The sequence below is a fragment of the Heteronotia binoei genome, chromosome 2, assembly GCF_032191835.1.
Source record: "Heteronotia binoei isolate CCM8104 ecotype False Entrance Well chromosome 2, APGP_CSIRO_Hbin_v1, whole genome shotgun sequence".
NCBI classification, from domain to species: Eukaryota; Metazoa; Chordata; class Lepidosauria; order Squamata; family Gekkonidae; genus Heteronotia; species Heteronotia binoei.
Genome location: NC_083224.1, coordinates 13,720,640 through 13,739,654, shown reverse-complemented (window position 1 = coordinate 13,739,654; position 19,015 = coordinate 13,720,640). Strand labels below are relative to the sequence as shown.

At 48.0% G+C, this 19,015-nt stretch overlaps 1 protein-coding gene across 2 annotated transcripts in view; it reads right to left on the bottom strand.

Annotated features, from left to right (window-relative positions):
• DNAJC5 (DnaJ heat shock protein family (Hsp40) member C5) overlaps positions 1-19,015 on the bottom strand; it is a 188,003-nt gene that overhangs the window by 11,482 nt on the left and 157,506 nt on the right. For both annotated transcript variants that reach the window (XM_060230594.1, XM_060230595.1), the window contains exon 2: positions 4,447-4,564. In XM_060230594.1, the coding sequence (XP_060086577.1) occupies positions 4,447-4,553 (107 nt within the window). In that variant the 5' untranslated portion in view covers positions 4,554-4,564. The remainder of the gene's footprint in view (positions 1-4,446; positions 4,565-19,015) is intronic.

The following is a 19,015-nucleotide window of genomic DNA, read 5'->3' as shown; positions in this document are numbered from 1 at the left end:
GGATCAGACCAATGGCCCTTCCAGTCCAACGCTCTGTGTCACATAAGAACATTAGAGAAGCCATGTTGGATCAGGCCAGTGGCCCTTCCAGTCCAACACTCTGTGTCACATAAGAACATTAGAGAAGCCATGTTGGATCAGGCCAGTGGCCCTTCCAGTCCAACACTCTGTGTCACATAAGAACATTAGAGAAGCCATGTTGGATCCGGGCAATGGCCCATCCAGTCCAACACTCTGTGTCACATAAGAACATTAGAGAAGCCATGTTGGATCAGGCCAGTGGCCCTTCCAGTCCAACACTCTGTGTCACACAGTGGCCACAAAAAAACAACAACCGAAGTGCCATCAGGAGGTTCACAAGTGGGGCCAGAAGTCCTCCCACTGTGCCCCTCCAAGCACCAAGAATACAGAGCATCACTGCCCCAGACAGAGAGTTCCATCAATACCCGGTGGCTAATAGCCACTGATGGACCTCCGCTCCATATGTTTATCCAATCCCCTTTTGATGCTGGCTATGCTTGTAGCTGCCACCACAGGTTAATCCCCCTTTGGGTGATGAAGTACTTCCATTTATCTGTAATAATAATAATAATAATAATAATAATAATAATAATAATAATAATAATAATAATAATAATAGGGCTTTTTTTGTAGCAGGAACTCCTTTGCATATTAGGCCACAAGCCCTTGATGTAGCCAATCCTCCAAGAGCTTACGGGACTCTTAGTACAGGGCCTATTGTAAGCTGAGTGGGCTTCTAGTGCCCTGGCCCCACTTGTGGACCTCCCGATGGCACCTGTTTTGGTTTGGTTTTATATTGTGTGACACAGAGAAGAAGAAGAGGAAAATGATATTGGATTTATATCCCATCCTATACTCTGAAACTCAGAGCGGCTCACAATCTCCTTTACCTCCCCCACTCCCACAACAGGCAGTCAGTGAGATGGGTGGGGCTGGGAGAGCTCTCACAGCAGCGGCCCTTTCAAGGACAAGCTCTGCCAGAGCTATGGCTGACCCAAGGCCATTCCAGCAGGTGCAAGCAGAGGAGTGGGGGATCAAACCTGGTTCTTCCAGCTAAGAGTCTGCACACTTAACTATTACACCAAACTAGCTCTCTGAGTGTTGAACTGGATGGGCCACTGGCCAGATCCAACATGGCATCTCACAGAATTACAGAGTTGGAAGGGACCTCTAAGTCCAACCCCCTGCACAATGCAGGAAACTCACAAATACCTCCCCCTAAGTTCACAGATACCTCCCCCTAAGTTCACAGAATCAGCATTGATGTCTGATGGCCTCTGTTTAAAAACCTCCAAGGAAGGAGAGCCCACCACTTCCCAAGGAAGCCTGTTCCAAAGATTTCTTGTGTGCATATCGCCTTGAAAACTCACAACTCTGAGCACCGGCTGCTTGCCCAAGGCGTGGCAACTCATGGCGGGACCCAGGTTTGGGCCTCATCAGTTACAGTGAAATGTGAATGCATCTTGCAGGAAAGACTCATAAACAGAAAAGGGTTTGATCAATCTGGAAACTCTCACCAAATCCAACAATCAAATAACTGCTTTTATCTGCATTCCTCTAGGGATTCTCCATGGGAAAAGCAAACAGATACACTGGCATTCACCCTAAAGTCAGCCTTCAATAGATAAAGCAACAAGCACATCTGTCTATTAATTCGTTCAGTTCTCAAGAAACTGAACAAGCGGTGGTAATACAAAGGAAATTATCCGGCACCTGCAGGTTTTCAAATCGAAGGTGAAACAACTCTCTCGCAAAAACATTCCTCATCGTGCACAGATTACTGCTGACCTCTAGTGTAAAATTTAATGCACTACAGGTGGTTAAATGTAACCCCTCCCCAGCTGGGCATCTATTAAACCTGCTAACATCACACCAGAGCATCCACAAGCCCAGCTAGACACAACAAGAGTAGACAGCAAATAGCTCCCAGTTGGCAGCTGTGTTGGGTTTTTTTAAGGAAATGGGGGCAGGGGACGCATCTATAAGAACATAAGAAGAGTCCGATGACTCGGTAGTGAGTCTTTGACAATAAATCTTGGCTGTAAAAGTTCAGTTCCCTTTTTCCGATTAGTGCTTTCAGCTGCATTTTTACAACGTTTACAAAATTCTTTTAAAGCAAGAACTCTGTAAACTTTGTAAAAAATGCGTCCGAAAGCACTAATCAGAAAAAAGGGAACTGAACTGTCAAAGACTCCCTACCGAGCCATCGGAAACGTCGCCACTAAAATGTCGCCAGTAAAACAGCCCTGATGAAGACGAAGAAGAAGAAGATATTGGATTTATATCCCGCCCTCTACTCCGAAGTGTCGCAGAGCAGCTCACAATCTCCTTTACCTTCATCCCCCACAACAAACACCCTGTGAGGTGGGTGGGGCTGGAGAGGGCTCTCACAGCAGCTGCCCTTTCAAGGACAACCTCTGCCAGAGCTATGGCTGACCCAAGGCCATTCCAGCAGGTGCAAGTGGAGGAGTGGGGAATCAAACCTGGTTCTCCCAGATAAGAGTCCGCACACTTCACCACTACACCAAACTGGCTCTCCAGACGCAGCTTCATAAACCAATATGATAGGGACTGAACCAGAAAGCTTTCAGTCCACAACACAAACTTATTCTGCTCCACGCTTAGGAGTAAAAGACATCATTTTTAACAGGGCGATCCGCAAGAGCTGAAATTCGAAAAGCTGCTGGAACAAATCTGGCAGGCTCTACTAATCTCAAAGTTGCGAGAAGATGCATCTAGTGCAGGGGTGGCCAACGGTAGCTCTCCAGATGTTTTTTTGCCTACAACTCCCATCAGCCCCAGTCAGCATGGCCAGTGGCTGGGGCTGATGGAAGCTGTAGGCAAAAAACATCTGGAGAGCTACCGTCGGCCACCCCTGATCTAGTGCTTTCACAGCAAGCAGTACATCTGGTACACATGAAATATATAAATTGGTATCTTCTATTCAGCTTCCTCTGGTCACAGTGTATTGGGTTTGGCGGGGGGGGGGTGAGATCCTTCTGGCTTTCACGTGAGAAGACAAATCCCATGACCATTTACATTCCAGGCAACCAAACTAAGTGCCAATAAAGCAAAAGTCACAGTTTCTCCCACAAATGAGGAAGGGAGTTCAGAGTGTTTAGAGATGTCTGGACTCTGGAGCGAAACACAGAATCATAGAGTTGGAAGGGACCTCCAGGGTCATCTAGTCCAACCCCCTGCACAATGCAGGAAACTCACAAACACTTCCCCCTAAATTCACAGGATCCCCATTGCTGTCAGATGGCTGGCCATCTAGCCTCTGTTGAAAAACCTACAAGGAAGGAGAGCCCACCACCTCCCGAGGAGGAAGCCTGTTCCACTGAGGAACCGCTCTAACGGTCAGGAAGTTGAGCCAGAAACTCTTTTGATTTAATTTCAACCTGTTGGTTCTGGTCCTACCTTCTGGGGCCACAGAAAACAATTCCACACCATCCTCTATAGGACAGCCCTTCAAGGACTCGGAAGATGGTGATCATATTGCCTCTCAGCCGCCTCCTCTCCATGCCCAGCTCCTTCAACCTTTCTTCAGAGGACTTGGTCTCCAGACCCCTCACCATCTTTGTAGCCCTTCTCTGCACTCGTTCCAGCTTGTCTATATCCCTCTTACAATGCGGTGCCCAAAACTGAACACAATACTCCAGGTGAGGTCTTACCAGAGCAGAGCATCATAGAATTACAGAGTTGGAAGGGACCTCCAGGGCCATCTAGTCCAACCCCCTGCACAATGCAGGAAACTCTCAGATACCTCCCGCTAAAGTCACAGGATCTTAGAATCATAGAGTTGGAAGGGACTTCCAGGGCCATCTAGTCCAACCCCCTGCACAATGCAGGAAACTCACAAACACCTCCCCCTAAAGTCACAGGATCTTAGAATCATAGAGTTGGAAGGGACCTCCAGGGCCATCTAGTCCAACCCCCTGCACAATGCAGGAAACTCACAGATACCTCCCCCTAAAGTCACAGGATCTTAGAGTCATAGAGTTGGAAGGGACCTCCAGGGCCATCTAGTCCAACCCCCTGCACAATGCAGGAAACTCACAGATACCTCCCCCTAAAGTCACAGGATCTTAGAGTCATAGAGTTGGAAGGGACCTCCAGGGCCATCTAGTCCAACCCCCTGCACAATGCAGGAAACTCACAAATACCTCCCCCTAAAGTCACAGGATCTTAGAGTCATAGAGTTGGAAGGGACCTCCAGGGCCATCTAATCCAACCCCCTGCACAATGCAGGAAACTCACAGATACCTCCCCCTAAAGTCACAGGATCTTAGAGTCATAGAGTTGGAAGGGACCTCCAGGGCCATCTAGTCCAACCCCCTGCACAATGCAGGAAACTCACAAATACCTCCCCCTAAGTTCACCCTCTGTTAGAGAGGGCAAGCAGCAGGCTCAGAATCTCCTTACCTGTATGACTTTTTAATGTCATCTGAGGTGGCGTTCTTGTCCAGCCCTAGCACGTGGTACAATGTTTCTCCGGAGGTAGACAATGAACGTTGCCTCTGGTCTCCCATCTTGAGCTAACCTGAGAAGAGAGAAACATTCAGAAGATTGAAGGCATTCGGTCGCTAACCCGGGAAAGAACTACTGTGTAACACCAAAAGGGTGTTCCGCCGACAAAGTGGCTCAGCACCAAATATGCTAGAAGTCAAAGCTAAAAATATAATTAAAAGTAGGAAGTTCGATGGCTGAAGCTTCTCCAGCTCCCCTTTTACGATACCTTTTAGCACCATTCGTGTCCAGTTTCTGCAATCTCCGCAGTACTTGCCTGGTTAACACCAACTGCATAGTTTTATTTATTATTTATTTTACTTACAAAGATTTTAGTGCCCCCTCCGTAGGGCCACTAAAGCCGTTGACAATATAAAACAATTAAAACATTATCTTAAAAGCTGCAGAAACCAACACATTAACACCTTGTTAAATAATAGAAACTCTTTGTGCAGCAGCTCGGGCAGCTCTGGAAAGATATTAGAAAACTAATACAAAACCTACTCTCCTTGACTGGCTCCTGAAGGTACAGAAGTACTAGCATAGCCAGCTTCAAGAGGGGGTTAGCTAAAAATGTGGAGCAGAGGTCCATCAGTGGCTATTAGCCACAGTGTGTATATATATATGTATGTATGTAAATTATTGGCCAGTATGTGACACAGAGTGTTGGACTGGATGGGCCATTGGCCTGACCCAACAGGGCTCCTCTTATGTTCTTATGTGACACAGAGTGTTGGACTGGATGGGCCACTGGCCTGATCCAACAGGGCTTCTCTTATGTTCTTATGTGACACAGAGTGTTGGACTCGATGGGCCATTGGCCTGATCCAACAGGGCTTCTCTTATGTTCTTATGTGACTCAGAGTGTTGGATAGTCCATTGGCCTGATCCAACAGGGCTTCTCTTATGTTCTTATGTGACACAGAGTGTTGGACTGGATAGGCCAGTATGTGACACAGAGTGTTGGACTGGATGGGCCATTGGCCTGACCCAACAGGGCTCCTCTTATGTTCTTATGTGACACAGAGTGTTGGACTGGATGGGCAACTGGCCTGATCCAACAGGGCTCCTCTTATGTTCTTATGTGATACAGAGTGTTGGACTGGATGGGCCACTGGCCTGATCCAACATGGCTTCTCTTATGTTCTTATGTGACACAGAGTGTTGGACTGGATGGGCAACTGGCCTGATCCAACAGGGCTCTTCTTATGTTCTTATGTGACACAGAGTGTTGGACTGGATGGGCAACTGGCCTGATCCAACAGGGCTCCTCTTATGTTCTTATGTGACACAGAGTGTTGGACTGGATGGGCCACTGGCCTGATCCAACAGGGCTTCTCTTATGTTCTTATGTGACACAGAGTGCTGGACTGGAGGGGCCATTGGCCAGATCCAACAGGGCTTCTCTTATGTTCTTATGTGACACAGAGTGTTGGACTGGATGGGCCACTGGCCTGATCCAGCAGGGCTTCTCTTATGTTCTTACTGCATTATGGATAAATTATTATATCCCTGACCCAGGGTGAAACAGACCCTTATATCTCAAAATTTGTGTCTGTTTGGTTTCCATTCCTTGTATTTCCAGCTCATAAACCAGAATTTGCATCAATCCAGGAAGCTATCAACATTATTTACTAACTTTCTGATATATTTAGAAGATAGTGAGGGGATGTGAGTTGAGTCAAGGGTCTGAGTTACAACCTTAAGCAGTGTCAATGACCTGAAGCTGTGCTAAGTGGCGTTAACTAGCTGAAGTCACACCAACTGCTGAACTATGGCCTTTGGCTGGACTATTGTTGGAGCTATGACTCTCTATTTTATGTATTATGTTTGTGAGATATTTTAAATTTGTCATGTTTAATTGGATATGTTTTATTTATCGCTATTGCAATGTTATAATGTTGTAAGCCGCCCTGAGCCCGCCTTCTGGGATAGGGTGGGGTATAAATCGCAAATTAAATTAATTTTTTAAAAAAATTAAAACTGTAGGTGAAGTTTTGAAGTTGCCAAGTATTTTCTTCTATTTTTTTCTGAATTTGATCCTATCTCTTTGCATTTGAGCGGCCCCATGGCGCAGAGTGGCAAAGCAGCAGTACTGCAGTACTGTGATCTGCTCTCCTCTGCTCACCACCTGAGTACTATCCTAGCGAAAGTTGGTTCAGGTAGCCGGCCCGAGGTTGACTCAGCCTTCCATCCTTCTGAGGTCGGTAAAAGGAGTCCCCAGCTTGCTGGGTGGAAAGTGTAAAAGACTGGGGAAGGCAATGGCAAACCACCCCGTAAAAAGCCTGCCGTGAAAACGTTGTGAAAGCAACGTCACCCCAGAGTCGGAAACGACTGGTGCTTGCACAGGGGACCTTTCCTTTTCCTTTGCATTTGACTTCAATCCCTGGTTATTTCTAATTGTATTTGACTTATTTATGTACGTATATATGCATTCATATTTCTTTCAATAAATATTGGGTTAATTTTTTTTAAAAAAAAGAACACCTTGTTAAAACGAGTTAAAACCAAAGCTTGAAATAAGTACGAAAGATAAAAACAGTACAATATTGAGAAGGAAAGCAGGATCACTGAGTGACACATTTGCACGTTGGAGGAAATTCACAACAACTACCCCCACTCCTCTGCAGTGACCCCTGCTCCATGCCCGGAGGAAAGCAAAAAACTTCCAGGGTCCCTGGGCAAATCCTTCCTGACCTTGCTGAAGTGGCAATCGGCACTACCTGGGGCGTGTAAGAAAGAGCCACGAGAGCCCTTTGCCAAGCAAAACAAAAATGTTCTCACCCACTGGCATAAGGCAGCCAACAGAGGTGGACAGGTGATTCTCCCTGGGGAGAGAGTTCTAGAATTTTGGTGCCACTACTAAGAAGGCCCTTTCCTAGGTTGCCACTTGCATAATCTCGGAAGGCAGGGGCACTCAAAGCAAGAAGAAGAAGAAGATATTGAATTATATCCCGCCCTCCACTCTCAGAGCAGCTCACAATCTCCTTTCCCTTCCTCCCCCACAACAGACACCCTGTGAGGTGGGTGGAGCTGGAGAGGGCTCTCCCAGCAGCTGCCCTTTCAAGGATAGAGAGCGGCCTACAATCTCCTTTACCTTCCTCCCCCACAACAGACACCCTGTGAGGTGGGTGGGGCTGAGAGTGCTCCCCCAGCAGCTGCCTTTTCAAGAACAGAGAGCGGCCTACAATCTCCTTTCCCTTCCTCCCCCACAACAGACACCCTGTGAGGTGGGTGGGGCTGAGAGTGCTCTCCCAGCAGCTGCCTTTTCAAGGACAGAGAGCGGCCTACAATCTCCTTTCCCTTCCTCTCCCACAACAGACACCCTGTGAGGTGGGTGGGGCTGGAGAGGGCTCTCAAAGCAGCTGCCCTTTCAAGGACAACCTCTGCCAGAGCTATGACTGACCCAAGGCCATCCCAGCAGGTGCAAGTGGAGGAGTGGGGAATCAAACCTGGTTCTCCCAGATAACAGTCCGCACACTTAACCACTACACCAAACTGGCTCTCCTACACCAAACTAGCAGGACCTCTGAAGATGACCCCAGGGGTCAGATAGGTCCAGGGGGAGTACGGTCAGGTAGGTTCATAATGGATGCCCATTTGTTGCCCACTTGGGGGCATTAACTTTCCATCAAAAGTCTCTAAAATGCTTCAGCTGGTTGGCAGCCATGACCACATCCTGTGGCAGTGAGTTCCACAACTTAACTACACACTGTGGGGAGAAGTATTGCATGATAACGCTACATTACTTCAGCCTAATACATATTTATGATGCAAGGAAGAGGTCAGCTGTCTCTCTCTCTCTCTCCCCCCACGGCATCACATTCATGGCAGAAGCTTTAATGCGCATGCACATTCCCACAGATACATGGCGTGTGCGCACACAGAAGTTCATACCTTGAATTAAACTTTGTCGGCCTTAAAGGTGCCACGGGACTCAGACATTGTTCTACTGCTTCAGACCAACACAGTTCCCCACCTGGATCTACCCGTCACATTGTCCAAGACAACAACTTTTAAAAAGTAATATAATGGGAAAGTCACGGGAAAATAGATATTAATGCCTACCCCCCGTGTTAACCAGTGTTCCCTCTAAGCTGAGTTAGCGTGAGCTAGCGCACAGATTTTTAGCCTCCAGCTCACACATTTTTGTCTTAGCTCAGGAAGGATGACCTCAGAGCACACTCATTTATGCCAGCAGCTCGCAACTTTAATGCCAGCGGCTCACAAAGTAGAATTTTTGCTCGCAAGACTCTGCAGCTTAGAGGGAGCATCGGTGCTAACCTGTATTAATTGTCAAAGTATAACTGGAGGGGAACTCGATTCAGGTCCAGTAACACCTCAGAGACCAACAAGACTTTCAGGCTATAAGCTTTCGACAGTCAAAGCTCCTTTCATCTCTCCAACTTTCAAAAACTTCTACCTCCAAAATCCTGTCGCTCTCTAAGGAGCTACAGGCCGGCACAGCTACCCCCTCTGAAATGACTTCAATTGGACAACAGCTTCGCAGACTCACCAGATGGTCAGTGTTGCTTTGTTCCTCACAGAATCATCAGACCATCAAAGCTGCCTTGTCCCTCGGTATGGAAAGCTCACAAAAGCATAAAGCGACCAACAGGATCATTGGGCCATCTAGCCCAGAGTCCTGTCTTTCAACAGCAGCCAAACGGATGCCTGAGAGAATCCCACAAACGTGGCGACAGTTAGCCACTACTGCCAATTCTTAATACCTGAGGATATCCAGAAGCCAAATTTGCACTTGGAACAGCATCTGCATGAAGCTGCCTTATACTGACTGAATCAGAGCCCTGGTCCATTAAAGTTAGTATTGTCTATTCAGCATTGGAAAAAGTCCAGAAAAGGGCAACTAGAATGATTAAAGGTTTGGAACACTTTCCCTATGAAGAAAGGTTAAAACGCTTGGGGCTCTTTAGCTTGGAGAAACGTCGACTGCGGGGTGACATGATGGAGGTTTACAAGATAATGCATGGGATGGAGAAAGTAGAGAAAGAAGTACTTTTCTCCCTTTCTCACAATACAAGAACTCGTGGGCATTCGATGAAATTGCTGAGTAGTCAGGTTAAAATGGATAGAAGGAAGTACTTCTTCACTCAAAGGGTGATTAACATGTGGAATTCACTGCCACAGGAGGTGGTGGCGGCTACAAGCACAGCCAGCTTCAAGAGGGGATTGGATAAAAATATGGAGCAGAGGTCCATCAGTGGCTATTAGCCACAGTGTGTGTGTGTGTGTGTATATATTTATATTTGGCCACTGTGTGACACAGTGTTGGACTGGATGGGCCATTGACCTTATCCAACATGGCTTCTCTTATGTTCTTATGACCAGCAGTGGCTCTCCAGGATCTCAGGCTGAGGTCTTTCACATCACTTCCTACCTGATCCTTTTAACCAGAGATGCCCAAAATTGAACATGGGACCTTCCACGTGCGAAGCAGAGGCTCTGGTGAGCTACAGCCCCTCCTCTAAGATTCGGTTTCTGGCTCAACACCAAGGGATTACCAGCAATTCTACCCCCTCTGCAGTTATCCAACACCTTTCAGCATTAAAAAGGTAAAAGGTAGTCCCCTATGCAAGCACCATTTCCAACTCTGGGGTGACGACGCATCACGACATTTTCACGGCAGACTTTTTTTACGGGGTGGCTTGCAATTGCCTTCCCCATTCGTTCTACGCTTTACCCCCAGCAAGCTGGGGGCTTATTTGACCGACCTCGGAAGGCTGGAAAGCTGAGTCAACCTTGAGCTGGCGACCTGAACCCAGCTTCCACCAGGATCGAACTCAGGTCATGAGCAGAGAGCTTCGACTGCAGTACTGCAGAGCCAGTTTGGTATAGTGGTTAAGTGTGTGGACTCTTATCTGGGAGAACCGGGTTTGATTCCCCACTCCTCCACTTGCACCTGCTAGCATGGCCTTGGGTCAGCCATAGCTCTGGCAGAGGTTGTCCTTGAAAGGGCAGCTGCTGTGAGAGCCCTCTCCAGCCCCACCCACCTTACAGGGTGTCTGTTGTGGGGGAGGAAGGTAAAGGAAATTGTGAGCCGCTCTGAGACTCTTCGGAGTGGAGGGCGGGATATAAATCCAATATCTTCTACCGCAGCTTTACCATGGGGCTCTCTCTTTCAACATCATGTCTACATTAATCAATGTTATGTCTACAATAATCATAACTTATTATTAATTTATTTTATTTAAAACATTTATTAGCCGTCTTTCTTCTTTAACAGGAATTCAAGAAAGCTTACAATATGAATATAAAAGATAACATAAAAGCCACAAGTAAAAATCAAGAATTTGAAATTGCTGGTAAGCAGAAGAACTAATCATAACATCCTATGGCACTGAATTCCGCTGATAAATTACATAAGCCATAAAAGGAAAGGATTCATTTGAAACCTGTTACTGGAGTGAAGTTGTATGGATACCGTGGACCACCAAAAGGACAAATAAATCACCTCCTACCACAGTTTAAGAAGAAAAAGACTGCAGATTTATACCCCGCCCTTCTCTCTGAATCAGAGACTCAGAGCAGCTTACAATCTCCTTTATCTTCTCCCCCCACAATAGACATCCTGTGAGGTGGGTGGGGCTGAGAGGGCTCTCACAGCAGCTGCCCTTTCAAGAACAACTCCTACAAGATCTATGACTGACCCAAGGCCATTCCAGCAGCTGCAAGTGGAGAAGTGGGGAATCAAACCCGGTTCTCCCAGATAAGAGTCCGTGCACTTAACCACCATATCAAACTGGCTCTCTATATCTTAAGGATCTAGACAAACTGGAACGTGTCCAGAGGAGGGCAACAAAGATGGTGAGAGCTCTGGAGACCAATTCCTATGAGGAAAGGTTGAAGGAGCTGGGTAAGTTTACCTTGAAGAGGAGACAACTGAAAGGTAATATTATCACCATCTTCAAGTACCAGAAGGGCTATCATACAGAGGATGGTGCAGAATTGTTTTTTTGTTGCCTCAGAAGGATGGGCCAAAACCAACAGGTTGAAATTAAACCAGAAGAGCTTCCAGCTCAACATTAGGAAGAACCCCCTGACTGTTAGAGCGGTTCCTCAGTGGAACAGGCTTCCTCCTCAGGAGGTGGTGGGCTCTCCTTCCTTGGAGGTTTGTAAACAGAGGCCAGAGGGCCATCTGACAACAATGCTGATTCAGTGAATTAGGCAGATCACGAGAAGGAAGGCCGGAAGGGTTGCATCAGTGCTAAGTTCTCGTGGCCCCTTTTTACACACCCAGGGAAATGCTAAGCCACTTTGGAGTCAGGCAGCAATTTTTCTCCAGGCCAGTTTGGCCAGGGATCCTGGAGGCTTTTTGCCATCTTCTGGGCATGCGGCAAGGCTTACTGGGGATGTATGTGTGTGAGGGAGGTATTGGTGAAGTTCCTGCATGGTCCAGGGGGTTGGACTAGGTGACCAAAGGGTCCCATCCTACTCTATGATTCTATGAAATGAGTTTCTAGCTCAAATCAAGCCCATGTGCTAAACCTAAAATGACTAAGCTGAGGCTATTGAGCTTTGGTCACATTCTGAAAAGATTCACTGGAAAAGTCAACAACGTTAGGAAAAGCAGAAGGCAGCAGGAAAAGAGGGAAACCTAACAGTAGGAGGAGATGATGATGATGATATCGGTTTTATACCCTGCCCTTCACTCTCCATCTCAGACTCTCAGAGCAGCTTACAATCTCCTTTACCTTCTTCCCCCCACAACGGACACCCTGTGGAGTAGGTAGGGCTGAGAGAGCTCTGACAGAAATTGCCCTTTCGAGGACAGCTCCGCGAGAGCTCTGGCTGACCCAAGGCCATCCCAGCAGCTGCAAGTGGAGGAGCGGGGAATCAAACCCGGCTCTCCCAGAGAAGAGTCCGCACACTTCACCACTACGCCAAACTGGCTTGACTCAATCAAGAAAGCCAGGGCCCTCAGTTTGCAAGTGCTGAACAAGGCTGCAAACGACAAGATGCTTTGAAGGACATTCATTCACGGGGTTGCCATAAGCTGGAAAGTGACGTGACAGCACTTAACACAGGCAGGAAATTATTTACGTCATACCTGCTGTTTCCCAGTTTCAAGAGGTGAACAAGCACCACGTATTTGCATTTTGAGAGTCCCATTTCCAATCGCAGCGACCGAAGCTTCTCTTCACAGCATGATCCTTCCCACCCACCCACTCGCCCCGCTGTTCACTCCAGTAGTCCTTTTCTGTACCTTACAGATTTCACGGCGGCACTGTATCCGTTTTCACGAACGGCTCTAATAGCAAGCCCAGCTGCAGCCAGGAAACGGTTTGCGCCAAAACAGAGTGGCTGTCTCTCCACAGCACAGAGGGCCTTGACTCACTGGTCTGACTAAGCATTTACAGCCCGCTCCGCATCCCCATTTATTTATTTAATTTATATCCCGGTCTCCCCGCCAAGGCAGGCTCAAGGCGTCTAACACGAGGGTCAGCAACAGCATGCCCCCAACCAGTTAACAGTAAATACAAACAACATCAAATATAAAAACATTAAAACATTTTAAACATCCGGTGTTAATCCGATGTCTTCAGACAACAAGGTATAGAGACTGGTAATCAGACTGGTCGGTTTTTAAACTTCTGGAGAAAGAACATAAGAACATAAGAGAAGCCATGTTGGATTAGGCCAATGGCCCCTCCAGTCCAACACTCTGTGTCACATAAGAATATAAGAGGAGCCATGTTGGATCAGGCCAGTGGCCCCTCCAGTCCAACACTCTGTGTCACATAAGAACATAAGAGGAGCCAGGTTGGATGAGGCCAATGGCCCATCCAGTCAAACAGTCTGTGTCACATAAGAACATAAGAGAAGCCCTGTTGGATCAGGCCAGTGGCCCCTCCAGTCCAACACTCTGTGTCACATAAGAACATAAGAGAAGCCCTGTTGGATCAGGCCAGTGGCCCCTCCAGTCCAACACTCTGCGTCACATAAGAACATAAGAGAAGCCCTGTTGGATCAGGCCAGTGGCCCCTCCAGTCCAACACTCTGTGTCACATAAGAACATAAGAGAAGCCCTGTTGGATCAGGCCAGTGGCCCCTCCAGTCCAACACTCTGCGTCACATAAGAACATAAGAGAAGCCCTGTTGGATCAGGCCAGTGGCCCCTCCAGTCCAACACTCTGTGTCACATAAGAACATAAGAGAAGCCCTGTTGGATCAGGCCAGTGGCCCCTCCAGTCCAACACTCTGCGTCACATAAGAACATAAGAGAAGCCATGTTGGATCAGGCCAATGGCGCATCTAGTCCAACACTGTGTCACATAAGAACATAAGAGAAGCCATGTTGGATCAGGCCAGTGGCCCATCCAGTCCAACACTCTGTGTCACATAAGAACATAAGAGAAGCCCTGTTGGATCAGGCCAATGGCCCCTCCAGTCCAACACTCTGTGTCACAGAAGAACATAACAGAAGCCATGTTGGATCAGGCCAGTGGCCCCTTCAGTCCAACACTCTGTGTCACATAAGAACATAAGAGAAGCCATGTTGGATCAGGCCAATGGCGCATCAAGTCCAACACTCTGTGTCACATAAGAACATAAGAGAAGCCCTGTTGGATCAGGCCAATGGCCCATGCAGTCCAACACTCTGTGTAACAGAAGAATATAACAGAAGCCATGTTGGATCAGGCCAATGGCCCATCCAGTCCAACACTCTGTGTCACATAAGAACATAAAAGAAGCCATGTTGGATCAGGCCAATGGCCCATCCAGTCCAACACTCTGAGTCACATAAGAACATAAGAGAAGCCATGTTGGATCAGACCAATGGCCCATCCAGTCACTCTGTGTCACATAAGAACATAAGAGAAGCCCTGTTGGATCAGGCCAATGGCGCATCCAGTCCAACACTCTGTGTCACATAAGAACATAAGAGAAGCCATGTTGGATCAGGCCAATGGCCCATCCAGCCCAACACTCTGCGTCAGATAAGAACATAGGAGAAGCCCTGTTGGATCAGGCCAATGGCGCATCCAGTCCAACACTCTGTGTCACATAGGAACATAAGAGAAGCCATGTTGGATCAGGCCAATGGCCCATCCAGCCCAACACTCTGAGTCACATAAGAACATAAGAGAAGCTCTGTTGGATCAGACCAATGGCCCATCCAGTCCAACACTCTGTGTCACATAAGAACATACGAGAAGCCATGTTGGATCAGGCCAATGGCCCATCCAGCCCAACACTCTGAGTCACATAAGAATATAAGAGAAGCCATGTTGGATCAGGCCAATGGCCCATCCAGTCCAACACTATGAGTCACATAAGAACATAACAGAAGCCATGTTGGATCAGGCCAATGGCCCATCCAGTCCAACACTCTGTGTCACATAAGAAAATAACATATGAACATACGAAGCTGCCTTATACTGAATCAGACCCTCGGTCCATCAAAGTCAGTATTGTCTACTCAGACTGGCAGCGGCTCTCCAGGGTCTCAAGCTGAAGTTTTTCACACCTATTTGCCTGGACCCTTTTAGTTGGAGATGCCGGGGATTGAACCTGGGACCTTCTGCTTACTAAGCAGATGCTCTACCACTGAGCCACCGTCCCTCCCTATAAGAGAAGCCATGTTGGATCAGGCCAATGGCCCATCCAGTCCAACACTCTGTGTCACATAAGAACATAAGAGAAGCCCTGTTGGATCAGGCCAATGGCGCATCCAGTCCAACACTCTGTGTCACATAAGAACATAAGAGAAGCCATGTTGGATCAGGCCAATGGCCCATCCAGCCCAACACTCTGAGTCACATAAGAACATAAGAGAAGCTCTGTTGGATCAGACCAATGGCCCATCCAGTCCAACACTCTGTGTCACATAAGAACATACGAGAAGCCATGTTGGATCAGGCCAATGGCCCATCCAGCCCAACACTCTGAGTCACATAAGAATATAAGAGAAGCCATGTTGGATCAGGCCAATGGCCCATCCAGTCCAACACTATGAGTCACATAAGAACATAACAGAAGCCATGTTGGATCAGGCCAATGGCCCATCCAGTCCAACACTCTGTGTCACATAAGAAAATAACATATGAACATACGAAGCTGCCTTATACTGAATCAGACCCTCGGTCCATCAAAGTCAGTATTGTCTACTCAGACTGGCAGTGGCTCTCCAGGGTCTCAAGCTGAAGTTTTTCACACCTATTTGCCTGGACCCTTTTAGTTGGAGATGCCGGGGATTGAACCTGGGACCTTCTGCTTACTAAGCAGATGCTCTACCACTGAGCCACCGTCCCTCCCTATAAGAGAAGCCATGTTGGATCAGGCCAATGGCCCATCCAGTCCAACACTCTGTGTCACATAAGAACATAAGAGAAGCCCTGTTGGATCAGGCCAGTGGCCCATCCAGTCCAACACTCTGAGTCACATAAGAACATAAGAGAAGCCATGTTGGATCAGGCCAATGGCCCATCCAGCCCAACACTCTGAGTCACATAAGAGAAGCTCTGTTGGATCAGGCCAATGGCCCATCCAGTCCAACACTCTGTGTCAGATAAGAACATAGGAGAAGCCCTGTTGGATCAGGCCAATGGCGCATCCAGTCCAACACTCTGTGTCACATAGGAACATAAGAGAAGCCATGTTGGATCAGGCCAATGGCCCATCCAGCCCAACACTCTGAGTCACATAAGAGAAGCTCTGTTGGATCAGACCAATGGCCCATCCAGTCCAACACTCTGTGTCACATAAGAACATACGAGAAGCCATGTTGGATCAGGCCAATGGCCCATCCAGCCCAACACTCTGAGTCACATAAGAATATAAGAGAAGCCATGTTGGATCAGGCCAATGGCCCATCCAGTCCAACACTATGAGTCACATAAGAACATAACAGAAGCCATGTTGGATCAGGCCAATGGCCCATCCAGTCCAACACTCTGTGTCACATAAGAAAATAACATATGAACATACGAAGCTGCCTTATACTGAATCAGACCCTCGGTCCATCAAAGTCAGTATTGTCTACTCAGACTGGCAGCGGCTCTCCAGGGTCTCAAGCTGAAGTTTTTCACACCTATTTGCCTGGACCCTTTTAGTTGGAGATGCCGGGGATTGAACCTGGGACCTTCTGCTTACTAAGCAGATGCTCTACCACTGAGCCACCGTCCCTCCCTATAAGAGAAGCCATGTTGGATCAGGCCAATGGCCCATCCAGTCCAACACTCTGTGTCACATAAGAACATAAGAGAAGCCCTGTTGGATCAGGCCAATGGCGCATCCAGTCCAACACTCTGTGTCACATAAGAACATAAGAGAAGCCATGTTGGATCAGGCCAATGGCCCATCCAGCCCAACACTCTGAGTCACATAAGAACATAAGAGAAGCCATGTTGGATCAGGCCAATGGCCCATCCAGCCCAACACTCTGAGTCACATAAGAGAAGCTCTGTTGGATCAGGCCAATGGCCCATCCAGTCCAACACTCTGTGTCAGATAAGAACATAGGAGAAGCCCTGTTGGATCAGGCCAATGGCGCATCCAGTCCAACACTCTGAGTCACATAAGAACATAAGAGAAGCCCTGTTGGATCAGGCCAAGGGCCCATCCAGTCCAACACTCTGTGTCACACAGTGACCAAATATATATATTATATACACACACACTGTGGCTAATAGTCACATATGGACATCTGCTCCATATTTTTATCTAACCCACCCCCCTTGAAGCTGGCTATGCTTGTAGTCGCCACCACCTCCTGTGGCAGTGAATTCCACATGTTAATCACCCTTTGGGTGAAGAAGTACTTCCTTCTATCCGTTTTAACCTGACTGCTCAGAAATTTTATTGAATGCCCACGAGTTCTTGTATTGTGAGAAAGGGAGAAAAGGAGTTCTTTCTCTACTTTCTCCATCCCATGTATAATATTGTATACCTCTATCATGTCACCCCGCAGTCGATGTTTCTCCAAGCTAAAGAACCCCAAGCATTTTAACCTTGTCTGGAGGTCCCAGACAAGCCACTTGTTTTGTTTCTGGGCCCAATCCATCGCTGTAGATGTCATTATGAAAAAGCATGGTGGAAGAGTACCGTTTTGCAGGAACTGTATGAGCTCTCGCAGGGCCTTCACCTCCTCCGGCAACTCATTCCACCAGCTAGGAGCAGTGATGGAAAAGGCCCTGGCTCTTGTTGACTCAAGCCTAGCTTCTTTGATGCTGGGGACCATCAACTGGTTTTGGGTTCCGGACCGAAGTGCTCGCTGGGGCATATATGGGGAAAGGTGGTCCCAAAACTATGCAGGTCCCTGGCCATATAGGGCTTTAAAGGTGATAACCAGCACCTTGAAGCGAATCCGGTACACTATCGGTAGCCAGTGCAGTGCTTTCAGCACAGGCCGAACATGCTCCCGTAAAGGAACTCCCATTAACAACCAGGATGCAGCGTTCTGCACTAGTTGGAGTCGCCGGATTTGGGATAAGGGCAGCCCCATGTAGAGGGCATTGCAGTAATCTAATCTCGAGGTGACCGTAGCATGGATCACAGTAGCCAAGTCGTCGCGATCTAGAAAGGGAACCAACCGCCTTACCGTCCGCAGATGGTAAAAAGCTGACCTGGCAGTGGCAGCTAATTGGGCCTCTATCGTTAAGGAGGCGTCCAAGAGCACTCCTAAGCTTTTAACCTTGGGTGCCGGCATAAGCTGCGCCTCACTAGAGGTCGGTAAATGGACCTTCGGTCTCAGACCACGGCGATTTAGGTATAGGACCTCTGTCTTCGTCCGATTTCATTTCAGTCCACTCAGCCTGAGCCACCCCGCCACAGCTTGTAATGCTGCGGACAGATCTTTTAGGGTGGAATCAGACTGGCCACCCATCAACAGGTAGAGCTGGGTGTCATCAGCGTACTGGTGACAACCCAGCCCATGCCTCTGGGCAACCTGGGCGAGGGGGCGCATGTAGATGTTAAATAACATCGGAGAAAGAACAGATCCCTGCGGCACTCCACAAATAAGTGGATGTCGCCGGGATAGTTCTTCCCCTAGTGCCACCCTCTGTCCCCGACCCTGGAGAAAGGAGGAAAGCCAGTGCAAGGTTAACCCCTGGATTCCAGCGCCGGCGAGACGACGGGTCAGTAACTGATGATCAACCATGTCGAACGCTGCTGACAGGTCTAATAACATCAGCACCGCCGAGCCACCTCTATCCAGGTGTCTCTGGAGGTCATCTGTGAGGGCGACCAGTACTGTCTCCGTCCCATGACCTGGACGAAAACCGGATTGATGTGGGTTTAGCACGGAAGCATCATGGCGCCCACATAGCCGAGGAAGAGCACGCTACACAGATTGGCTTCATTCCAGTTCACAGAATATGTCCCAGGCAAGTCTGAATCCGGCAAGAACCTAGGGGGCAATTACTTCAGAATAGAGATTGGGGTGGGGGAATTCATTTTGGGGTAAGGGGGCAAAGTTCCTTTGGAGACACGGCAAGAAACACACAAGGCCTAGCTGCTATCT